The 27,430-nt window shown below is 32.9% G+C and overlaps 1 protein-coding gene across 7 annotated transcripts in view; it reads right to left on the reverse strand.

The window, feature by feature from the left end:
* Positions 1-27,430, reverse strand: part of sud1 (Prolyl 3-hydroxylase sud1) — a 63,962-nt gene that overhangs the window by 8,991 nt on the left and 27,541 nt on the right. For all 7 annotated transcript variants that reach the window (XM_076482660.1, XM_076482650.1, XM_076482639.1 and 4 more), the window contains exons 9-12: positions 17,521-17,634; positions 13,315-13,394; positions 6,533-6,954; positions 526-584 (exon numbers count right to left, since the gene is read on the reverse strand). In XM_076482660.1, coding sequence (XP_076338775.1) covers positions 526-584; positions 6,533-6,954; positions 13,315-13,394; positions 17,521-17,634 — 675 coding nt within the window. The remainder of the gene's footprint in view (positions 1-525; positions 585-6,532; positions 6,955-13,314; positions 13,395-17,520; positions 17,635-27,430) is intronic.

Genomic DNA, 27,430 nt, shown 5'->3' on the forward strand with positions numbered 1-27,430 from the left:
TGCCTAATTAACTATACTGGTTGTTATGTTTATTTTTGTTGCACTCTAAATACATAGCTCACTCTGATCAGTCCCCCTTGGTGGATGCAGCAGACAGCCTGGTGTGGCTTTGATATAGCAAACACATACACTGATCAGCAATTATTATTATTTATTTCCACTTATAAGTTCTTTGAATAGCAAGTTTAAGAGGTTTATAAATTTGTTTCTACTGCCTTACAACAATGTTATAAGATGTTGAGTCTTTTTGTGTGACTTTTAATAATAAAGAAAAATAAACACAGTTCCACACATATTCTGTTGAAGATTTGAAATTGTAATCATAGAATGATATTAATAATGTTCTTGCTGATCAATAATGGCTTGGATATTATAATCAGTTGTTAATTTTGCCTTGATGGTAAATCTTATTTCCTGAGTTATAATGTGTGTGTTTGTCTGAAAACAATTATAAACATGAGCATAAAGAAACAATCAGATACTCCGTGTATTTCCTGGTAAAACAAAGGAAATGTATTTTCTCACCTCTTCATCTTCTCCTTTGGCAATATAAGAAATAAAGCCACCATATTCACTCTTCCACTCTACAAAGAAAAAAGGAAGGCATAGCTTAACAGTAATGTTCTTATTATATCCCTTTTTTATATCTTTGAAACAGCCACAGGTATATTCAAATAATTTTTACTTTCATGGAAATTAAATATTAATTTGAAAGAAAGTATAGCTTCATTGTTAAATGACAGGCTAACTGGAGATTTTTTTCCCCTCTTTCCTCTTAATTCACCCATTGCAGCTAAAAAGTTATAGAGATGTAAAAAATATGTCATTTCCCAGTGATGTCGAGAAAACCCACTTGTAGAGAAAAATATATATGTAAAAATGGCTCGTTTGGGTTGAGAAATTTTTTACATAGAGGTGCGAACAACATTCTGACCTTCTTCGGTCATCGTCGGGTTCACAAACCTTTTGTTGTTCAAACGTTGTTTGCTCCTCTACGTAAAAAATTTTCTCAACCCAAAGGAGCCATTTTTACATACATATTATTTCATTTCTATCCTTTGTCTTCCATGGGTTACAACTAATAAGGATTTCATTCAATACTAAAACTCACCAGTTGGAGTGGACAATGCAGGACTTTAAAAGTAATGGTTTAAATACCAAAAGCTGGCAAAAAAATTGTAAAATCAATAAGATTAGAAATTGTTACAAAATAAATCAACTGCAGTTTACAAGGGGGTATAGTAATAATTGAAGTTAACTTGTTTGACTTCTTAACAAAGTTATAAATATGTTCCATTAGGAACTTGAAGTTGAACACCAATTGAAGATAAAGAAACTAAGGCTAACCTTCTACACCAAAGTGAAATAACACCAAAAGATGCTTGTAGAGGAAAAATTCTATTTCAGTTGGTTATAAACTTGTCCATCAAATAAGGACACATGGTATAAATAATGTCTTTGAAAGTTATGATATTGATAAGATGGAAGGTCTGTCATTATCTGTAGTTTGTATCTCTAATTAGTTGGACACTGAAACCCATATAAGGGAGAATTCAGAGCACAACACAGAGAGGTGAATATTGATAATTTATTTAAATATTTTTCTTTTGAATAATGATGTTGTATTTAGTAGGCATATATATTACTCACTTCTGCCTTCCCAGATACAATGAAGTTGATTATCAGTTGGATACTCTCACTGTTAACAGTAACTCTTGATTGTAATTTTAATAATATATCATGAGATTTAGTTTAGTCCTAAAATTATATATTATTTTGTGGTCATGTTTCACATACTTAGCTTACTTTGATACATTTTAACTAATTATGGTAAACATGGAATCTTGTTTTATATATAAAAAGTATAGGCACCCAATGGTGTTTTGATAATTTTGGTGATCTACGTGATATTATTGGTGAAAGTTTTACTCTAAGTGAGATTCTTCAAATCTGCCCATTACTGCTTGATTGCTTAAAATCAATGCATTCTTGATAGGAATTCATAAGGGTCATACTGTACAGAGCAGTCATCACATAGCACAACTGATCATTTATGATCTTGTTTACGGTAGTTTACAGACCAGTTATCTGATAAAGTTTTTACAACTTATTTGCTTTCCAACACCTAAACATCTTTGTAAGTTCATATCCTCATAAAAGCCTCCACCTATCACTATAGGGTAAAATGTTATATAATTATACAAATATAATAAGCAAAACTGAAGTAATCACCAAACTGTTAAAACTTGGGACATTATCAGGGCAAATATAATATAAAAAATGTGCCAAACCAGTTGCATAATCTCAAAAAATAAATGTCCACAAAACAATATTCATTTTTGGAATTGCATTCAAGCATAAGTTTTCAAATGTTAAATATCTTTTCTTGTTCAGTGTGCATGTATACATATTTTTTAGATATACACAGTGATGTTTTTTTTATTCCCATAGGTGTAAAGGATAATGGTTGGTTGATTTAGTGTTCTATGGCACAAAGCAGCTAGGCTATCCTCACCAAACGTCCAGTAAAAAGGTAAAAATAAATTAAATGCAATAAAATACATAAAAGGAAATAAAGGTAAAACAAAACAGCATTGAAAACAGAAGAAGCATAAAACCAATGTTGACACCTAGTTTACAATGGTAAGAGAGAAAGCAAAGTAAGAGAAGTTGTAAAGGACTTTCTCTGGCATAATGGTAATGATCATAACCCACCAGGAAGACTAACAGGTAAGTACAAAAACCACCGTCAGTCACCTGAAGTTGGCCTTTCCAGTCCTGGTTCCGAGTTATGTGTCATAACAGCCGTTATCAAAAGGTAAAGTAATAAAAGTTTTAAAAGACATGTAGCAAGATCGTAATAATAATTAGCCAAATGTCTGGTAAAAAGGTAAAAGTAAAGTAAATGTAGTAAAATTCATAAAAGGAAATGAAGGTAAAAACAAAACAGCAATTACAAACATAAATGGCAAAAAACCAATGTTGACATCCAGTCTACAAAGTTCTGGTTCCAGGTTATGTGTCATTATGGCTAGTACCAAAAAGTAAAGCAATAAAAGTGTTAAAAGACATGCAGCAAAATTGTAATAACAACTCGCCAGGACGACTATCGAGTAGTTCAAACAGTAGCATTAGTCACCTGAAGTTGGCTTTTCCAGTCCTAGTGTCGAGTTATTTGTGTAAAGGATAATACACAATGAAATATGTCTATAGTGTCATATGTACATAGGCTACCTGTACAAAGGTTGAGTGTTATACTAAAACAATTTTGGAGCCTCACTGTGTCATTACAGTCCACACTGCAACATCCATGTATGTTCTATCTTATGACTGTGTATCCTAACAAGAGCCCTGTAGCATAGTTTCCATTTAAAAAGTCTCCCATTCCAGGCTATCATGTTCAAAGCACACCACTCCTCCCTTGGGACTTTCCATAATTCATCTATTGATGATAATTTCCCAACACTCATCTGAACTGTTCATTTGTACAGAAATCCATAGCACAGCATCCAAATACTTTACAACTTTGAATGAATTCCCATTTCATTATCTTGCTACTTGAGGTAAGCAACTGTTGAAATGAAGATGTCATGGAGTCAACTTGTGCACAGCTGAACTATGTGCCCCTTTCCAGGTAGAGAGTCTTCTTCATTTGTTTCATACACTTGTCTGGACCATGGGGACAGTTTTTCCACTGACTTCTGTGTTTGTAACTTATCTATTACAGAACACCATATTTTGCTTACCATGGCCAGATTATGAATAGTTTCAGGTCACTTTTTTGATGGTCCTCATTATTCAAATTTATCTATATTCCTTTGTTTTTTCAATGCCATTAAGTACAAGAGATATTTCCCTTCTTGGAAACTAGCTATTAAATCTAAACACATCTTTATGATCTGAAAGCATAAAAAATTTTAATTGAAAAAAAAATAGTAAGTAGTAATGGGAGCACCAAAAAAAGTAATGAACAAAGTAGGAATATGCAGGATAACATTAAAACACTTGATAGTTTTTGACAAAGTGCAACCTCAAAGTGTATGTAGCCATCATTCCACCCATTCCATTATGAGCTTTTTGTAACTTGATAAATCCTCAAAATAAGTGAAAAGCTTATTTCTATTATTCTTATAATTTCTCTATTATAAACTTTGTTTCAGCAACAAAGTATGTATTCATGTATGTAATTACATTTCGTGAACATAACAAAATTCTTGACATCATAAGTGGATGTTTCATGTTGGAAGTGAAACAGGAAGCTTCAGTAGTCATATTTTGATTAAGGGAGACATTATAGCTATCTGACTGGTAAGGGATGGGCCAAAAGAATCATATTAAAACTGCTGATTTTTGAAATCATGAAATTTGTTGAGTATTTAAAAAAGATTAGCTATTTATAAAACACAATTCAAGCTATAATTGGATCAAAGTTCAAAGTGAAACATGAAGTAGGAATGGGTGGAATGATGGCCATACCCACTTTGAACTTGCACCACGCCAAAATCCACATAGTGTGGTAATGTTATTCCACCCATTCCTACCTTGTTTCCTTACTTTTTGGTGCAGCCATACCTACTTCCTAATTTTTTCAGTTGCAAATTTTTATACTTATCTCGTAACTATTTTCATACTAAATCTCAAGAGTGACCAGGCTCTAGGCATATCCTTGTGGTTTTTCTTGGTGCTAAGTCACTAGACTGACTTGACACTAGACCTATTCTTCTTGTAGCTTTTCTTAGAATTATCTCTTGACATTTCTGACTTCTGCTGATATCTTTGCTATTGTTTTTCTTTTATCTAAGCTAGAGTGGCAGTTTTCTTTTTGGCTGGATTAATGGCTGAGGCTTGTTTTGCATATTCAGCATTACTGTTTCCAATATTATCTCTATTCTTGAAGTAATTGCTGTCTACAAATTGCTTTGTCTAAAACAGAATCCTTGAATGGCTTGGAGTGAGATTCATAGAACCAAAAACTTCACTTTAAAAGGTTAGATCATAGTTAAAACCTAAATCTAGAGAATCTGTGCAGTCCACATTTTTTAATTTAGCTGATACAGGATAACCACATAGCATATGCACATAAGCATTCATGCACCCACACGTGATATGAGAGTGAGTTGTTACTTGGCAACTTGCATAAAGTAATATGGCTACTAGTGTATTGTTAGCTCGTTAGTAGCATTACGTAGTGGTTGTTGTTACTACTGAAGTTGCAAGTAAAACAAAAAAAAAATCATTTATAGTCAAAGTAGCATAATTCAATCATGTGCATTTATATCTGGATAAGGTGAAGGCAGGTAAAAGATATGTCCTTCCAACAATGTTAGTCAGTCAGATAGCCAGACTGACAAACATGAGGTTTTGTGACATTTTTGTTTTTACTCTACCAATTTCTCAAGTGCTTCAGTGGCTTGTTACTCTGCTTTGTTTACTACTCAACAGTGTGTGTAAATTGCTTAAAGTTTTGTTTTCATAGTGTTTGTGATTTTAAATTTGTTCTGTACATACTGAACATTTTGCCGATTCCTATTACAAGCATTCATGTACTTATGATATTCTGCTGACTACACATCCTTAACAAATATGATCACACTATATAATAAACAAGGAACAAGGTAAAAAGACAGATATGATATATTTTGTTCCACCACAACTTTGTAGCAGCTATGGTTTTCATGTGACTTGCTGATTTATATACTGGAAATTGTTTTGATATCACGTATTCAAACTCTGTATAACAAGATTCACCGATGTGTTTATCAAACTTGTTTTGTAAAACATTAAGATTAATTAAATTCATCATAACTACATACAGAAGGCTCTGATCATGTTATAAAAGTTGTAAAACACTTCTCTGTCAATCAAAATCAGAAGTACTATAATTTCTTAACTACAGAATTCCCAGATGTAGCTTACTGCTGCTGCTAACCTTTAAAATAATGGCTAAATTTGAAAATGACAGGCTGAAATGAAGGTTATTTTAGACAACTTCACTTACAGAACTTCGTTTTATAATCAATGAGTTCTAAAGAGCCAAATCTGAATACATATATATCAAAAAAGATTTTTCTTACCTTGTACTTAATAACTGAAGATAATTTTTCTTAATTGTGTTTCAGTATATTTGTGTATCACTTGTCAAAATAAGCATCTGCTTTGGGGATCATATGACAGGTACAATTAAGAACTGAATTTTAAATTTAAAATGAACAATTTTTCTGTAAGGTTTTGTTTTTACAGGCAGAAACATTAAAAAAACAGGCTATTACAGGTTCTTTGGGAAATTATACAGGTTTTCAAATGTTTCTTAGAGAAAAAAAAACAGATTTGGTGGGAGGCCTGTAACTATTCATCATTATATTTAACTTGCTTATCATATGGAGATTTATATGGTGAAACCATTCTAGAAAGTACCCTTCTTTGCCATTGCAAATACCAAACAACAAAAATTATTTCTCAACAAATATTATCACTAAGTATATCTAACATTTTCTATAGAATGCATTTACACGCCATGTTCTAATGTTCTTACCATTGCAGTTAAGAAACAAAGTAGCATCAAGACCACATTCAGCCATTTCCTTATCATCGTCATAAGCAAGTGCATAGGACCCATGCTTCCACTGACGTACATGCATTTGACATTTAGGATCACAAGTTCTTTCAGAAAGGCCATGGGAACCCTGTCCTGGACTACTATCATGTTTAACTTTAGTATCAATAACTTCTGAAGTAGCACCAAGGGTATAACTAACTTCCTTCTCTTCTACATCACCAAAAGCTTTAATATTTCCATCAGTGCTCTCTGTGTCACTATCTCTCTTAACCAGTAGTTCATGAAGTGTTAGACCAGTCATGTTGGCTAGAGTAAGAAACATTGCTTCTGACTGGAATATTTTTAGACACTGCTGGACTACAGATGGTAAGGATAATATGTTCACATCTTCATAGTTTCTATAAAAACATTTTGGCAATCAATTAAAAAATAAAGTGAACATGGAAACATGTAAAAAACTTATTACAAATTTATTGTATGAAATTATTTCTTAATAACCCTTTTGCAACATGAGCCTCTTTAAATGCTTTTTTGTGCAATTCACAGTGCTATATTCAAAATTTAATTGAACACTTATATGTATGAACATTAATATGTATGTGAATGAAATTAATATTATGTGTTATGATTCAAGGTTTCATTTTATTCATGTTTGAAATCCTTTATTTCAAAGTTAACCTAAACATTACTTTAAACATCAGACTACTGTTACTTGACCAACAAGCTATGAAAATTCTCTACTTTTGCTCTTTATATCTTCAATACTACAATGGTAGCTCAGCAGAGATACATCTTGACATGTTACTTACATAACTTTTTGACTGGCTCATATGAGAGTGCTCTGAATGAATACAGTTGAAAGTAATAAATGTTTTCAACCCCTGAAAAGTACCACACCAACTTTCAACAGATTTGAGCTTAAAAGCCTACATGTAGATGTGTACATGTGTATAGTCATGAGAAACAGGTCATTTTACAATATACAATAACAGAAGCTATTCTGAAATTGGCATGCAGTTGTGATGGACTATATAAAATTGACTACAGTAATGGTTTGCTGCTTTGATGGACTGTAGTACTTACAGTTGTTTCTTACTTAAATATCTTACAGCTAGAGATACAATTCAAATTGTATTTAGGTGTTGCTATTACATTTCAGTTAATTATGTATTATTTTTTTTAAATGTATAATTAAAAGGTTTAAATATTTTTAAATGTACATCATACTTTGCTTTTGTTCTCAAGGCTTATGATATATTGTCCTGAACAAATATTTTGCAAAAGTGATGCATGTCTTTGAAAGAAACTGTAGTATGCCTTGAGGGCACTTCTGACTTATATTGAGATGAATAATTAAAGGACAACAAAGAAAAATAAAGCATCAAAAACTAACTATATGTGAAAAAGAATAGAGCTGAAACTACAAATTTAATGAAAGGAAAATCTTTACAGATATTGTACAAAAAAGTAAATAGTGTTTTTTCTCTATTTCAAAATTTTAATTACTTCGTTGTAATGTACATTGATATTAATAACTGGTGATTTGGTAGAGAAAATAAAATAACATTTACCATAAAAACTTTTGATATAATTTTAATTGGTTCTAGAGATTATGCTAATAATTTGAAAGCAAGTAACTACAATAGAAGGATAATACTTTTATTAAAAACATTTAGTTGTAAAACTGTCATTACTTGTATGCTGAGAAATCTGAGAATTAACATATTTGATGTACAAATGAAATTCACAACTCAATTTTCACTAACTTTATGAGTCAGCCACAAAAGGGTTAAAGAAATATATTCTGGTTAAAACCTAGTTTCAGATTTTACACTACCATAGGCATACCACAACACTAATAGCCAATACTTCAATAGGCTTGTTTTGAAGATATGTTTTATTCATTCATACAGATAGGACATACATGTTTACGTTTCTTGAAACTACAAGATAATTAATATTGTTACAATAACTTTTATCAGGTGTTATTTTTTAATAACTAGAAATAGGTTAATTTGTAAGAACATAGTACATGTTCTATTTAAATTACTTGGCATAAAGTACCATTACCATCAAACAATATTAAGATATATAATTTCTAACATGATTATTTACCTTCTCTCACAGTTACAGCTATTTTCATTTTGACTGCCCTCTAGTGTATGAACTTTCACTTGTGACCAGCCAAGAACATCTCAACTAATTTTACAGTGTGGTTCAGCTGCATTCAAGCATGGAAATTAGAAACAACTAATAGGAGTACAACCAATCTGCATATTGTATACCTGACTCCCACTATACAGTTGAACCCAAACTTCACTTATTAATTTGGCACTAAAGTGTGAAAACATAGTGTTTCATTTCAAACATTTTTCTTTAGTGCATTTTGAACACATTCAAAGTAATGTTTATAATTCACTACTGAGTTGGATTTATTTATTTGATTGTTAATTATGTTTCTCACTCAATAACTAGCAGTCAGTCACTACTTTTAAATTCACAATTTATTATTTCTACTATAATGGTTATTATGATAATGGCTGCAGGTATGGCATTATTTGCAGAGGAAGTGTCATCCATATTTTATCAAAAGATAACTTTTTTTTTCCCCCATGTTGGCCTAGGAATCCCCTGATCTATAAGCATTACCTGAGGACTTAAATCAGTGTAATGCAGACTTCAACAAAACCTCTCTTCCTTTGCTATTCAGGCACATTCTCACCTTACTGAAGAACCTACACCTCAGTCACCAGTTTTTAGGCTTGATGTCATTAGTTTTGTCTTTATCAACCAAGTCATATTTAATCCCTCCTCTTTCTTATGAACTACAGCACCTATTTCCTGATATCTTAGGCCACACCAAATGTTTTTCAGATGAGCTATATGCAGGGGTTACTGCATGTACTGAGAGGTTCATTCACTTGCATATCATCATTCAGCAGCAAATTCTTGACTGATTCAAGTTTTCTTAGAAGGCACCATTGAACAAATTTCTCCTGTTCTTCCAGGATTCTATTCCACACTTTTTATCATTCTCAAGAAGTTCAGGTATTGACATCACGTTTTTGGTTTCTCCAATATTAATCACTTTATCAAAATTCCTTGGCTCATCATGGAATCCTATCTGCCTTTTAGATCGGTCTTTCTTCCAGGACGTAGGACAATGCAATTTGATGTGTCCAACTTATGTTCACATCCCTGTTGCTTGGGTTTCATGTCATTATCTATGTTTTGTCCATTAGGATCATGATTATCATTTCCAAGCTATTTCTTTTAGGTTACAGCAGCACCTTACACTTTCTGATGGGTGGTCTGGTCATTTATCCAATTCCCAAAATCCCACATTTTCAATGGGTCCATTTTTTTCCTCTTTGTCTGTAAGCCATGGAATTTTAGTTCAGAGGGAATTATTAGCACATTCTCACCCTGTATTACAGATCCAGTCTCTTTTTCAGGACTTGAATGTGACTAAAGGCTCTTATTCTTCTTGGACATGCCCCACATCTATTCTTTGCAGTGAGTGCTACAAGGACCCTCTGAATTTCCAGATATCCTTTCTTGTTTCCCTTCTGTCCAATTTTCTATGGCAGTTAGACAAGGACAACATGACAACAGGGGTGCCTATTCCTCCTCCTCATCTGAATATCCCCATTTTCATTGATGCCTTATTGTCAAGATGGGGCAGATGCTGCAATATATAGAAGATCCTCAGTCATTAGTCTCAGGAAGAGTGAAGTCTTCATGTTAACCTTTTGGACCTCTTGGCTGTTTGTTGGGTGATGGTTCAATTTCTATATTCTTTGTGGGGCATGACAGTTATGATTCATTCCAACAACATGACACATGGCTCTTATATCACTTGAATAGGAAGAAAGTGATCCTGGTCCTTATGTTCCTGCTCTCTAGATCTTCTCTTGTAGACTCAAAGTCAAATTCAGTTGCTGGCTTGTCATATATCAAGTGTTCTCAATCTTGTCATGGTTCATCTGTCCCATTTTGACAAGGTTCTATACACATAGTGGGTTCTTGACTCCCAAATATTCCAATACCTATGTTCTCAGTTGGATATTCCCCAGCTGTATGCATTTGCAATTTCTATGAATGCCAAAATTCCTCCCTTTTGGTCCTCAGTTCTATATCTTTTGTCTTTGGCTATGGATGCTTTCAGCCAGGACTGGAAGGACCTTTTCATTTATACATCATCTAACATTTGTTTCTTACTCTAAGTAATTTTTCTCATTTAATGCACTTCACATCCTTCTTGTGGCTCCTTTCTAGTCAGCTCTGCTGTGGTTTATGCCCCTTTTCCAGGAACTACATCCATTACCTCTCCCTCTCTCCCAGTCCCTTCATTAGCAATTTCACTCAGGGGTACTTCATGCCTTCATTCTTACACTCCAACTGCAGTGAGGGGTTCGGGATTCCCTACAAGTGTAAATTTCTTGTTGTCTCACTCTGTTTCTTATCCACACCTATGTATCAACGTGAGTGGAGGGTATTTTGTTGTTGGTCTATCTGGCATGAATTTTTCTTTTCCTCACTTTTCCCTTACTCAGATAACTGAATTTTTACTTGGTTGTTTGACATGGGACACTTCATTTCAACTATTATAGGCTTTATGGTGGCCCTGTCATCTAACTTTCATTTTCACATTTTTGTCATGTGTTTACCTCCCCATTTTTATTTCAGTCTATGCATCATACTCGTATCATTCAGTTGCTATACTGGAGTCGAAATGTTTTTTTTCCCCCATGCTCTTTCCCTTCCTCCCTTCAAACCACTAGCCTCATGTTCCTTAAAACATGTATTTTGGCTTGTGGACATCACTGATTGGAGTTGTCTGCCATAAGCATTTACCTCATTTTTAACCAAAAAAACCTATGTCCTTTTATATCCCATAACATCATCTGCCTTCAAAGGAGATTGTCTTTCACCCCTTTTCCATTTCTTTCATATTCCCTCTGACTTTGATCCAGATTGTCGCTTGTGTTTGGTCTGTGATTTATGGTGTTGTATGTCACCTTTCCATGGCTCTCTCTCACTTTCTCCTAAATTTTGCCAATTGTTCTGTGTCTCATCCCATTAGGTTTGTCACATACTAAAATCTATGGCTACTAATGTCTGTTATCTTTTGAAGGAGATTATCCAGGCCAGAATGTGGACCATCCTTTACAACATTGTGTCACTATTGCATCATCTGGCAGTTTCCTGCTCAGTTACATATTGTTTGTAGCCACTCTCCATATGTTGTTACAACTCTGAGTAAGTTGAACTTTTGAAATGGGGTGCTCCACTAGACCACATGCAAGTTCTTCCTCATAGTATATTGCATCATAAATATCTTTGTACTGTATACACATGGACTAGCATGAATAAAACAGAAATTGTTCCTTAGATTGCTGAAATAAAGAATAGTCTGATTTTCAAAGTAGGGTTTCATGCTCACCCATTACACTTTCTCAGGTGTATAGGAATCCTTACCACCTCCCAGCTCTTAGCCACTGGTGCTGTGGTTCCTAAAGGAATCCTCTTGAATGTGCACAATACAACTCTGTCGAAAGTAAGGTGGTGATGTTCTAACTGTGAAGAAGGCAAGATTATCATCCTGCCATGGATCTGATATTTTATTTCAGATGCCACTGGCCTAGACTGGATTTTTCTATCTGTTTTATAGTTTTCCCCTTTTGGTTTCTGTTGGAGATGGACTGACCAACACAAGTCTTCACAAGTGAGTTGGAAACCTTGCTTTTCCAACGGACCATCCATGTTGCATTTCCAATTTCCTAACGTTATCCAGATGTATATTCTCAGGATTTCTTTCTGCACATTGTGCTGGATTTGCACACATGATGGCTTAGGTACTAAAAATAGAGGATACTTTTCCCTTCTGGTTTCTTGACCTCAGATGAATGATTAAAGATCCTTCTTCTACCATGGACTAGAGATTAATTCTCATTTATGGTCTGATGCACTTAAGCCACTCTGCATACATTCCTTTTCCTCAGGAATTTGGAATTGTCACCTTGTTCCACCTTTTGATTGCAAAAATCACACCTGTTGGTTCCACATGGGAGAAAAATTGTTCAGATGTGGTGCAGTTTTCCAAGTGTGTTTTTTCTCTCTATAGAGAGGGCTCACTCTATTAGTGCTCTTCATATGCTTGTGAAGGGTGCTCATCTAAGTAACTGTGAGAAGAGGTAAGCAATTATGTCAGACGTCAATATATTCCTACACTGACAATATGTTTTTGATAGATACTTATCTCCTTATTCAATTGCATAGAGGGAGTCAGTTGCAATAAGAGGGTTTATTGCACTTGTATTAGTGGAGAACTGTTGCATGCTTAAATGCAGCTGAACCCCAGAATATACATATGAAATTAGGTGGGGGTTTGAAAGCTAGTGGCAAGAAACAGTTTGAATATCAATATAAATATGAAAACCCTTTATTTCTTTTTTTTCATATGTTAAAGTATTTCTTTTGGTACACTGATTAACAGTTATCATCATTATTTCAAGAACATATTTGTTTATAGTACCAGACAGTTATAAGAATGTTAAGTATAATCACATGCTTATACATACTAAACGTTATTGTCATCTAATATTACATACTAAACACGTATCTTTAAACAGCCAGTGATATAACACTCAGTATATTCTGACATAAATATACATTTAAATTCTGTCATAATTTTGCATTGAAAATAAAAAAGCTTGTTATCATTATTTATATTTTATTTTTATGTTTGTATTTACCTTTTATTTGCTGGTCCTTTCTGATTCCATTTTAAACTGGAGTCTCTCAAAGCTTGAGCAACTAGCTTGTATTTATCTTCCTGAGAGTAATTCAGATAATTACATATATTAGTTAATTGGAGTAACACTAAATTAATACAATATTTTTTCTTTTGTGTAGGAAGTTCAAACAAATGTACTGTAAAACAGTTTATACTATGAAAATAGCATAACACCAAAAACATTAAATTTTTCTTTTTTGCATTTCAAGATCAGTATGTTATAACTCATAAACACATTTCCAAATAAATTATTGTGGATGTTGTCATTATGGAATTTAATGTTTCCAAAATAGTTCTGATGCTTTAACTTTTAAAGTTTCACAAAATTTGGCACCTTATTAGTAAACATGACAAGGATTTCATACACAAAATATCCAATTTTTTCTGTTAATTTTTTTAGTAATGCTTTTCTCCTGTCTTTATTTCTTTTTTGTATGTTTACTATTCAACATGTAAAGTAATTTTCATTTTAAGACTAAAAATACTTTTATGCATTAAAAAAGTTTTCAAATGTCACACAAAAAATCCTAACCTCTATATAATTATAAAATGTTGTTTCAGAGAAATCTGTGTGTCCAGTAGACTTCACTGGTTTTATAGCCATCATATAAAATTAGCAACTAAATACAAATTATGCCTTTTTGTGTCCCAGAATGACTACAGATTATTAACAAGACAAATGTTTAGCCTGAATAGCTTAAATTTCATAACATTTATATCATTTATTATTTTTAATACATTGGCTTTTCAGTCATGCCTGGTTAACATTATAGAAGTTACAAATGATGTGGCACACATGCACTTATGTTACACTATCAAGTAATATAAAACTAACCTTTACAAAGTGATCTGTCTTGATTGTGTTTTACTAGACTAGTATTTTGTAAAATATAGTCACATTTCAGTTATAATACATATGTATATGCATTATTGCTATTTACAAATAAATTCTTAAACTTTGTGATGGTGAGAAACCCACTTGAAGTAAAAATGTATCTCAAGACTGCTGGAATGGTATTAAAACTTTTATTAAAATAGAGTAGAGAACAATGTTTCGACATTCTTAGGTCAAATTCAGCTTTATTAACTTGAAGATGACCTAAGAAGGTTGAATGGTTTCTACTTTATTGTAATAAAAGTTTTAATACCCATACCAGCCATCTTGAGACAGAGTTCTTACACTTGTTTTTCATAACACTTTGAACAGCACATAAATAAGTATAGCAAACAATTATATCTTTTAGTTATAAACTTTGTGCTCATTTGCTGTAGGTTATTAAGCCCTATACAATTTGTACATGTAGGGTATGAAACAAAGTAATTTAAAAAAAACTTGTTATACATACATTTTAAAATACCTAAAAATCATAAATTACTATATCAATACCACAGAATTCCACTATAATTTATCAGGCATAGTTGCTAGGCTGTATCCAGGTCTAAAAAAATATAAAATTTCAAGTTCATTAAAGTTTCACCTTTCAAATCTAAGCTTCAGAAGAATGAGTTGGATGGCTGAATACTGAAAAAGCTACTAGGAGGACATTCTGAACTTTTGGTCGGTTATTCATACGTTTTTCCAAAAATAGAATGAGGTGGGTGAAGCCACTGTATTTAATTCAGTAAATGCTACAACATCTCAACAAACAGAAAAGACAGAAGGTTCTTTGATATTCTAGCTTTCCAATACATGATAATATGACTTCCTAATTTGTAAGAAACTAAAAACTATGTATATGGACATCACAAACATCAAATATGAACTAACGGAGCATTCAACATACAATGTGACACAAAATAATCGATATTTATGTGGATTTTATTAATATTTTAGTTTAAATTGAGAAATTAAATGATGTGTAAAAATTTGAATTAGAATCTACAATTTGTTACCAAACTTATTGGCATAAATTCATAAAATAGTAGTTCAATAAAAGTTTGAGTGGGAGTTAACAAATGTGATGACATGGCCTTTGATCACTGTAGATAGAGGTAAAATGTTTTTTTATCTTTGTGTAGCTTTCAGTAAATATTACAAGTCTTCTGTACTAGAAAATTCAAATTTTCTAATTAAGTATTGTTACCAAGAATTTGTCAATGATTATCTGGAGTCAGAGTGTTTACTGAATGAAGTGAAAAATGATTTGCAAGTCAAGATGAAGATTCCTTTTCTGCATCTGAGAATTTACAAATTTCATTTGTATAACTTACTAACTAAATTATTTTTTTCAGTAAAACTATATTTTATCTGTTATTCTTTATATCCTAACTTCATATGGACTCTGTTGATCTGATCAAGTTTTTATCACTATAAAAAATATAAAATAAATCTGAACTTTTTCTTTCTAAAACAACTGCAAACATAACAGAAATCTACAATCTCAAATAGTTTAAGACTCATAACAGTCTACATCTGTTTCTACTTAATTTATTGCTCTTTAAGCCATGTCTAAAACAGAAATAATTCTACCATACAAATTACTCAGGAAATGCCTAGTTCAGATTATTGTATTGAATGATGTAATGTATCAACTGCTCATGAATGTATCTTGTGAATAATTATTTACTATTACTTTTTTTGTACTAGTAAGTTGCCAATTTTATATTTTATTTACTTTTATAACCATGTATAAAGAATATACATGAAAAACAAAGATCACAATATTTATCTTTGACCTCTATTTTTTGCTGTTAGTTGGTTGTCAATAAAATGTAAGCCTTCTTTTTTTATTTTTTATAATGATGTTGTTGGTATACTAAGTTTTTTATTTAAATTATGCACCTGTGAACACACAGTAACAACAAGCACCAAGCAAAAACATCCTATAACTATTATAATTTAACCAACTTTCTAACTAGGAGAAGAGTGGATTAAATTAATTTCCTTTTCTCCTCGATCTGAACATCACAGTAAATTTTTAAACTGAAGACAAAATTGAGAATCCTCTGTCTTGAAAGCAAGATAGCACCACACATCATTAAACATATTTTTATTGGTTATAAATGATTTAGTATAAATGTGAGAGAGAGTTATTGGCAATTTCTAAAAGACTGGGTAAGCGTGGAAAGTAGGTATGATTTTCTAGTTTATTGTTCTATAGATAAATAAGATTTAAAGATATAGAAATCATGCTATGCTTTAGTATATTTACATTATTATTATTATTATTATGAGTAATTTATTAAATTTCAAATTTTGTACTGCATATTGGAGGAATTTACACATTTTGATGAAAAGTTTAGAAAAAACAACCTTTACATTCATTAACTAAAAAAAAAAGAATCCAAAAATGGTACATGTAACTAAACCATCATAATTTAATTTAAAAAAAACATCATACTAATACACCTGCCACTACAACTCTCAGTTTAACATCTGTATACTCTGGAGTATCACACTGTCTTGCTAATAAACTTTGTATCCTTCTCACTTATTACTGTTTCTAAACAACTTCTTTGTTGTTATTAGCTAATCATAAAACATATTGCAGTTATCTTTAATTTTATATCTTACATAAAAGTAATACATGTTGTTTGTTGGTATAACTGTGGAGTTAGTATTATCACAAAACTACAATATTAAAGAATTATAATAATTTATACACCATTAAATGCACATCAGGGCAGACTCAAAGAACAGAACACTACAAGCTCAAATGGGAAACTTTAGTTAAGATTTTTCAAAAAACGTCAGTGTAAAATCCTTTTTCCAAACATTTTAACAAAATGAGTAATTTATTAAATTTGCTACTTCAAACAAGGGTGGTAAGTAAATTAGAGAAGAAATAAGATGTAGATAACAAATATTACAAGTTTTATACAAGGGGAGATTGAAATTTGTTTAAAAAGATTTTCTTACAAAATTGACAAATTAAAATGTATATAACATAAAAACATGATTTATTATCTACATTTTGATTTCAATTATTTGTATACATTTTGTGACATACACATTTTGACCGACCTGCAGCAAGAGGGTTAAAAACTAGTTTGTTTTTAATCGAAGAATAAACGATTGTCACTAACTCAGAAATAAAAAAATAATGCTTTTTTACACCTCTAATTTTTCGAAAATATTATATATATATATAATTGTATATTTAACAAATTATGTCTGTAATATAAGTTTCATATGTATCTTTAAGTTAAATATCAAGCACTTTACCTGTAAAAACCCTTGAAGTTCTATTTCTGAGCTGATTTGAAATGTTTTTTGTATTTGCATTTGAGTTTCTTCTTCAAGGTAGGTTGGGTTAATCCAAGCTCTGAACTCTTTTTCCTGAAAAGTTAGAAATCATACCACAAATAGCTTTAAGAGAGCAGTCAGTTTGTACAAAATAAAGCAAAAGTTATAATTTTCCTGTATTGAAAATATATTGCCTCCTCTCAAATAAACAGCTATTCTTATTTGCATGCCACAAGCCTTGACTTCCCATGCATCTCTCAGCCGAGTGATTCAAATATTTTCTGTACAAAGCACCCTTTGACAACCCTCCTCTAACAAGAATGTAACCTCTCCTAATGCACGTGACTCCCTCTATTTAATTCTTCTGAACTATCACTTTGTATTTTAGCATAAAATAAAAGCACTGGTTTTCAGTGGTGAGGAAGGGGGAAAGTGGTAAGTACCTACTAGAAATAAATTTTCAGCATAGGAAAATCATAACTTCTGACATGATACATTAACTTCTCTCACAAATAGAATCCCATATTGAATAGGTGGAGAGACTGATGCAAGAGAACTAAAATGGCATAATTTATATTTGTTTCCTAATCTTTTTTGGTAGTTACAAGACTGGTCAAATAAACTTGTACAAAGATTTGTTAATGAAAATAACAAAATATAAAGTGTTTTCTTAAAAAACATATGTTAAAATTATCTGGATATTATAAGGATTTTGCAATTGATGTAATAAGGAAATCTTACATTTTGCAAATGAAAGCATTGTGATGTTTAATGTGTGTGCTTTCTTACAGCAAAGCCACATCAGGCCATCTGTTGAGTCTGCCGATGGGAATCGAACCCCTGATTTTAGCATTGTAAATCTGTAGACTTACCACTGTACCAGCAGGGGACATAATGTTTAATGATAATATACTAAATTTGATGAAGATATACTTACTAATTTAAAAGTAATAGTGTGTAAACTATAACAAGCACAAAATGGTTATGAGGTCAGTTCCACAGACTGAGAATGTGCTGAAATGGTTAATTAATGAAACATATATATCATGAGGACAAAACTTCAAGTGATTGTATGGCACACTCCACCTCAGCAGTGTTTGTGTGTTTAGTGACCATGAAAATTACAATTAAGTCATCATAGCCTTACAGGGTGATTTGACTGTTATAAGTATCACTTGCCACAGAGTGAGATCCAGACAGTATTTAAAAAATAAATGGGGAAAAATCCCTGATAATGATGATATTATAGGTATAAAAGTCAACTTAGCCAGTCACAGTTTCTCCAAAGTCTTAAGGATGGCTACAAGTGGAAGATAATAACCTGAAGATGAAGATACAGCAATCCAATGTAGATAGTGAGATATGAATATATGTGTAGTAGTCCACATGCCCAATTGAAGAATTTTTTACAAGGGACAGTGAAGATGAAAAACAAGGAAAGACATAAGGTGGCCAATTAGAGGGGAAGACACCTGGAACAAAGTATGGGAAGTAAAATATATGGATGAATAATCCAATCAAATCAAAAGCTGAATCCAACTGGTCAGGATGGAAATAGAAAAACCATGAACAAAGGATGTCTGCCATGGAATGAATAGGCAGGAATGCATGCCATGTAAGAAAGTTGTGAAGGCAACAAAATAAGGAAAAGAACAGACAGGACATAGTAACCTATTTGGATTCAACCTAGGATAAAGGGGGGAAAAGGAAAGAGAGAAAGTCAGCTAGAAGGAAGAAATACCTTTCCTAAGCTGCTGAAGTTTTGTGCAGGAAAGATCAATCTGGATAAAGGAGAATATATGTGAAATGATAAAGAGCACATGAAAAGTCAATGGCAAATAAATATGATTTATGACATCCATGGGCTAAGAAGAGATGGAAATAAGTCTCAAAAGATAAGTACAAATCAAGCATGAAGAAAGCAGTTCAAACAGAATTTCAAAAGTGATGCAGAGAACAACCACATTAACATCTTAATACAGAAGGACTGCACACCAAGGTAGATGACTAACTTTGAAGGAACATGGCAATAATGAAAGGGTAGAAAAGGTAAAAACTTCATGGTACTGTGAAAAATGGAAAGTGTGGGATAAGGCAGCCTGATAACCCATGATGGAGGAGACAAAATACTCCTGATCAAAGAGCCAAGTGGGGAAATAGGAGTGGGCTATGTGAAAACCCCTGAACCAAAAACCAACAGCAAGAAACATTCCTCTCACACTTATAAATGTCCCAAAGGATTGTGCCAGTCAATAAAGACATGACATGGATGATCATGATCACTCTGTGAAAAAGATGGATGGGAGGATAATCACAGATATTTGCTGGTTCAATCTAACTGAAAGAAAACAAGAGGATGAATAACCAGAGACCAAAACAGAGATAAATTGATGTGATAAATGCATCCAGGTAAAGAGTACCCCACTGAAAACAAAGCCACGGGAACAGAAGAGGATCAAGAGACTACTACATTGGCTAAACTCTGTCTGGACAGGAAAATAATTCTGCAACAAGATTGAATGCTGGCAAAACATGACAAAAATATCAATCATGTGGGCCCCCAAAACAGGAAGATCTAAGGTCTATAGAATTATCAGAGTGGATCATGACTAGATGATTCCTGTCAAGATAAAGAAAATGCATCAAGGAACAATGTACAACTAGAAGCTCTAGGATGTTGGTATGGTAAGATCTTTCGACCAGAGACCACCAAAGTGAAGCTTCCTGTAGACTGACCCATGACTCCTCCCCCCCTACTCTGAAGGAAAGAGTCCATGAAGAAACATAAACCTGTACAATGAAAAGGAAATGGAACACCCATCAACATGCAAGTCTTTTCCAACCACCAATGTAGATCATTTACAACATAAGAAGGAAGGAAATAGGAGCTACCAAGAGATTCAGTTGGTTGTGCAATCTACTAAAGAAACTGCATATGGGGTCATTCCATGTCAAATCATTTAGATTTTGGAAAATTTTCCAAGTGACCCCCTCAGAATGCCTTGAAAAAATTCACATGTGCTTATCTACCCATATAATGAAAAATTGCCAAAGGTTAGATCAATATCTCTAATAGTTTCTGATTTACAGCCCTGTAAAATTTACTTTTTTTTATTTTTGGCAAATTCATTTTTGAGCAACTTTGACTGCTTAAAGCTGCAAAAGTAATGGTGGTAGAATGCTGAAATTTGCTACACTGACTGAATTAATCTCACAGAATTCAAAAATGGTCTCAAACAAAGTTTATCTCTCTTAGGATTTTCATAGTGAGGCTGTAAAATCACATGAAAACCCAAAATCATAAAAAACATTGGTTTATTTAATAAGCCATAGCTCTAAGACTTATTATGATACAAAGCTGAATTTTGTTTTCAAATATCCTATAACATATCAGTTGATAAATCAGCAATTGTTGTATTTAAAAGTCTATTAGATCTCTTGTAAAAAACTGTAGTTGCATGTAACTTTTTATGATTTAGCTAAAAATAGCCCTACTTCAGGCCAGTTTGACCATGTCACCAGTTATTCAGCCTTTTAGAATTTTTACCATATATTTTTACATCTCTGAATATGATCTACAAAAAAAATCAAGGTGTTCAACCTACTTTTTGAGTTATAATTTTTTAAGTATCCTCTGATCATATGTTTTTTACTTGAAAAAACAAACAAACTTCACTTCAGGTGTGTTACTATGTGCAAATATATCCATACAATTTTGAAAAAAATAATGAATCCCATTGAAATATTCTAATCAGCCTTTACCATATATTCTTACATCTCTTAACATGATCTCAAGATATCAGTGTTGTTAGTATGTGTGTTCTGAAACACGACACAGTAGCTGTTCATGCTTTCATTACCATAGTACTAAGCCTTGTTAAAGAGAAATATCCAATCACAGAAAAGATCATTTATTTCAGAAATGGTGCAGCTTTGCAATTCAAGAATTTTAAAAATCTTGCAAATCCTTGCTACCATTTTGATGATTATCAGTTGTTCACTGAATGGCATTTTTTTGCCACCAGTCATGGGAAAAGTCCATGCGATGGAGTTGGGGGTACGGTGAAGAGGCTGGTGGCTCATGCAAGCTTTCAATTGTCTATAAATAATAAAATTTTAAGTGTCTCTGATATGTACCATTGGGCAAAGGACCACATTAAGCACATTCAGTTCTTTCTTGTCAATCAGGAATCAGTCCTGAAGAATTGTGTAAAGTTTGACCTACTTGAGTGCTATGAAAAATGCAAAACTGTGACAGGTATTAGGTCACATCATAGCTTTATTCTACCAACAAATTGTATATGAGAAGGCTATCAGATGATGATGTGTACACAGTTGTAACTGTTGGTAGTAACAGTGAAAGTGATGCTACAGCAGCTCAAACAGGGTCTAATGATAGCAATGACAATTATCAGCCAGGAAAATATGTGGTGTGCATATATAATCATGAATGGTATGTTGGAAACATAAAAAAGATCAGATGAATATTCCAATGTGTTAGTGTCATTTATGAAGAAATCAAGAAACGAACTGTTCTCATGGCCTGCAAGGTCACGTAAAGATGAAAGCTGGATTCCTTTCCAACATATTCTTTGTCTGATAAGTGCACCTACCATGCAAGGCAGTAGTGCTCACCACTATGTTCTAAGTCAAAGTGATCTCAACATAATCAAACTCAAAATTCAGAAATTTATTCAAGCTGTCTGAACAAAGCAATGTTTATTTGATGTTGTTATAGCTAATTTATCGCCAAAGCAGTTTTTGAAACATTGCATTGTCATGATTATTTCAGTTTGGTATGACTATAATCTTTCTCAGTTATACCCTGTTGTAGCACTATGCTTTTTGTGTCTGATTTACCTTTGTATTTATTATATTATGAATTTTAAACTCAGCCATATCTGCATAACTGTAATGTATACACAATATATTTGCATTGCCATGTGATCTAACCAGTTATGCCAATAAACTTGTTCAGAAATGAATTAATTCTTTCTTGTTTCTTACAAAATCATTATTTAACATTGTGAAAGGCTGGTTAGAATATTTCAGTGGGATTCATAACATTCTGACAGGTATTTTTCAAAACTGTTTGGATATATTTGCACACAGTAACACACCTGAACTGAATTTTTTTAAAATAAAAAACGTATGGTCAGAGGATACTTTAAAAAATTATAACTCAAAAGGTAGGTTGAACACCATTTTGATTTTTTTTGTAGATCATATTTAGAGATGTAAGTATATATGGTAAAAATCTGAAAAGGCTGAATAACTGGTGACATGGTCAAACTGTGCCCTGAAATAGGGCTATTTTTAGCTAAATCATAAACGTTGCATGCAGCTAAATTTTTTTACAGGAGATCTAACAGACTTTTAATTACAACAATAAATGCAAACGAATGTGGCAGGGGTTTAGTTTAGAGAGAGAGAAATCTGAAGAATTCTCTCTCCAACTGGGGTGGTCAGGAACGTTGTGGTTCCTCTTCATCCCCTTACGTGAAAAAATTGAAATTTACGTGGTTTTTTTTTCTTTATTTTATTTTGACTTTATTAAGGTGAAGAAGTGAGATGAAGTGTGTAAGAGTATCATGAATGAAGGGACAACCTGACGATGGAGGTGTAAGTGAAGTGAGTCGGGCCTTGGCCCATAGTCAGAATACCCTGGCGGCTGATGATTTGATTTAGAATTAACTACACCTGACTAAAATGGCTCTTTTCAGGATTAGGCAAGAATGTTGCCTTGGCTTGGATCTACAGATCCAATGCTGGAGATTTAGCTGTGGGGGAAATGGGAGTATCCCAAGAAAACCCACTTTCGCAGCCTGGGCGTCGAAAAATCTACCCACACCGTGCCCGGAAGTAACTGGAAAAAAACACAGAAATAAAAAGAAAAATCATAAATTATGGCAGAGGTATACATTTGGCTGGATGTTAGGTGACTAGGAAAACTGCTAGCTGCAGTCTTGTAGATCAGGTAGGAACTGTATGTTGAACTTGTGCTCACACCTGAAGCCCATTGGTGATATAGAAAAATGTGGTCTTGGTGGTGAAACAACTGGCTGTTCTTCTTCGATGAGTTGTTCTTTGCTGGTCTTGGATGCTTTGTTTCTTCTTGTGATTTTGGTTTGTGTTTTCTGAGTGATGAATTACAACAATTGCTGATTTATCAACTGATATTTTACAGGAAATTTGAAAAAAAACATTCAGCTTTGTATCATATTAAGTCTTAGAGCTATGGCTTATTAAATAAACCAATGTTTTTTACAATTTTGGGTTTTCAGGTGATTTTACAGCCTCACTATGAATATCCTAAGAGAGATAAACTTGGTTTAAGACCATTTTTGAATTCTGTGAGATTAATTCAGTCAGTGTAGCAAATTTCAGCATTCTACCACCATTACTCTTGCAGCTTTAAGCAGCCAAAGTTGCCCAAAAATGATTTTGCCAAAAATTAAAAAAAAAGTAATTAAATTTTACAGGGCTGTAAATCAGAAACTATTAGAGATATTGATCTAATCTTTGGCAGTTTTTCATTATATGGGTAGATGAGCACATGTGAATTTTTTCAAGGCATTCTGTGGGGGTCACCTGTAGCCCCCTGAATGATTTGACATGGAATGACCCTATGTGCTCTACCCAATGGGGATAAAGGCTTCTAGGGAACACTACATCCCTAAAAGCAATAGGATCTCATAAGCTGTAAAGGATAGAGCAGTATAAGTGTGGAGAAATGAAAGCTCCATCAAACAAAGTTGAAGAGGAGGATGAGTCCAACTGAGTTGTAAAAAACATCCAAATGGACAAGATATTGGTTAAGCATAAGGAATGACTTCTCTAATTTATTAACCAACCCACAAAAGCTGCCTCCTGTAGGAGCTTATGAGTGTGATCTGCAGACTTCTGTTAGGAACGAGCTAACAAAAGCTAGTTGCTCTCATAGTAATGGAAAGCAACCCTTGAATATGTAAAATGGTAGACCAAAGCCTTGAACAGTCAAAAAAAGACATATGCAAGTCTAAAGGCCAGGGTGCAAAATTGAGATACTACCCCATAATGAACAATCTGAAGATAGCACCTCATCTGATGAGATATCACGTATGCACTTGCAACATCTACCTTGGCCATCCACAATCCAAGAGAAAGCACCACCTGAGAGCAAAAAAAGCTTCTATGTTAAATCAGGGTAGAACTAAAAAATTGGTTAAAGTGGAACTTACTGATTACATGCTGCTATTCTCCAGTTTTCTTGAGTACTACAAACACCCTGAAATACAAAAATCAGAGAAAGATAATTCACAGGTTTCATAGCTTGCTGGGAAAGAAGATCGTGTACCACTTTGGAATGACACTGACTGTTAGAAAGATTCTCAAACAATGGAAATGAACTGGGTATCTAAGATAACAGAGGAGGGAAATGAAACTGTATGCAAAGTCCCTTGGAAGATAAGAAACTCAAATAACCCATAGATCTGTGGTGAAAGGTTATCAAAGGGGAACACAGTTGGACAAATGAGCCCCTGCTGGACTAGAACCCACTGTGTAGCCACTAGTACTATTGGCAATGTGTCAATATGTATCAAATAAAATGATAAGGAACCTTTGGAGGGAGAAGCAGGTAAAGGCTGAGAAGAACTAGACAGGAAGAAGTAATAGGGGAATACCTAGGCTCAAGATACGACAAATAGAGCACATTAATGTGGAGGTAATCAAGGAGAGGTAACCTCTCAAAAATCCTCAGGATCACTGTGGTTTGTCTCAGAAAAAAGTGGATAGTAGACAAGTACTGTAAGAGTCAAAAGAGTAAAAAAAAATGCAGGAAAACTGGGCATGGGATAAACAAAGAAGATGATCAGGGTCTGCCCACCATGGGAGCAAAATTTATTCTAGTTGTTGAGGGTCAAGATATTCAGCCTGACAGTAGGCCAAGAGAAACTTATCCAAAGTCCATGAAGAGCAAGGCATGCTTGCACCCTCAATTATCTGAGAAACAAATAGCTCAGCATCATCCCTAATTTCTTGTGAAGGGAGACAAATCAAATACTGAGAGGAGGAAATATCATCTAACAAAGAAGGATTAAAAATCATACAAAATTGGGGAAATAAATAAAATAGAACACACCTGAAAAATCATGTCAAAAAAGCCACATCAGACTTATATTATTGCACAGTAGCAGCATATGAAAGCATAGTAAAATCAAGTAGTGGGAAAAAAGCTGTCAAAATCCTCATAACTTGAACAGGATCAGCATGTTCAAGAGGAATAGGAATAAAATTAGGAGAAACATGTTGACTAATATAATGATCAGATGATAGCTAATAAATCTAAAGCCAAGTCATTCCTACTTCTAGTCTGTGCAAGTGTGCTAGCAGAAGGATGATATCCAAAGCAGAAACGTAAACTTTGGAATTAACTGTGTTTGATGGAAAATAAAAATATAAAAATTAGAAGAATCATTTATCTAAAAATTTTATAACTGTTGAAGAAAAAAATTAACAGAATTCACCTCAGAATAATAACTAAAAAAAAGAAAAGAACAAAATTGAATGAATTCAAATAGCACACATAAAAAAATGTCTTAACATGAGTACTGTCAAATTATATGTGCTAGAATCAAACAGGATTTTTGTCATTTGGTAACTTGCATGCAAGATGCAGTTGAATCAGTCGATTGTAAGGTACATTGGATTTCAAGGCTTGTGGCATTGATAAATGTTTTTTATGCATGAAAAGGACAAAACTGTACAAGAATATGTGTATGTGGAGATAATACACTATCAGAAAATATCTGAATCCAAAATACAAAGATATTACAACTTAGCTGACTATAAATATATTCTAACTAAGAAATTATTATTACCAAGGGATAAAATATTGATTCCATTAAAATCTTTCTTTACACTAATTCTTGTACATACAGATAGTAGTTGTAAAATAGCACAATGTACACAAAAAAACTAATATTTCAGGTGTTTTAAGTTAAGAGTGGTTTTAGTTTTATATACAAACAAACATACTACTGCCTTGCTTTTATGCTAATCGCTTCCAGTACATTTACATGTTGTACGACATTAAATAATTTTATATTGTAATTCATGATTCTCAGTGTAAAGAACTGACCAAAAAATGATTGTAATAACCAATATCCTTAATACAATACATAGAATGCCCCAAAGTAATAAGTGGAATTAACTGCAGTACTGGTTGTACTATATTAAATACTTTTATATTTTATATGTCACAATTCTCAGTTTAAAGAACTAACCAATTTTCTAAATACAATTCATACAATATCACAGCAGTAATAAGTGGAATTAATTTGTTGTATTCTTGTTTACTTTTTGAGTGCAATTCATGTATTAGGAACCTCATATCCAATACAGTATGTTTGTTAATAAACAGATTCAGAAAACAATATATAAAATGAACACTTTTAATTAATGTTCTGTTATATTGGAAAACATAAAAAAATCCTTCCTGTTAGGTTTAACAATTACATAACAACAAAGGTGCTTCCTTTACATTACATAACATACTGAAAGAAATAGGAGAAATAATTCACTGATTACTTTGACTTGAATTTTAGGTATCTGTTTCCCAGAGAAATATGTACAGCATGAATGTTTTACCAAAAAAAAGGCATTTCCTGCATGCTTTATTTTCCTAGAGAAACATGTACTGCATGAATGTTTTACCAAGAAAAAGGCATTTCCTGCATGCTTTATTTTCCTAGAGAAACATGTACAGCATGAATGTTTTACCAAGAAAAAGGCATTTCCTGCATGCTTTATTTTCCTAGAGAAACATGTACTGCACACATGCTATATTTTGTCCAGAGAAAACTTTTCTATTACATTATAATTCATATTTTTAGTTTTACTTATTCTA

Source organism: Tachypleus tridentatus, chromosome 2 (genome assembly GCF_004210375.1).
Source record: "Tachypleus tridentatus isolate NWPU-2018 chromosome 2, ASM421037v1, whole genome shotgun sequence".
NCBI classification, from domain to species: domain Eukaryota; kingdom Metazoa; phylum Arthropoda; class Merostomata; order Xiphosura; family Limulidae; genus Tachypleus; species Tachypleus tridentatus.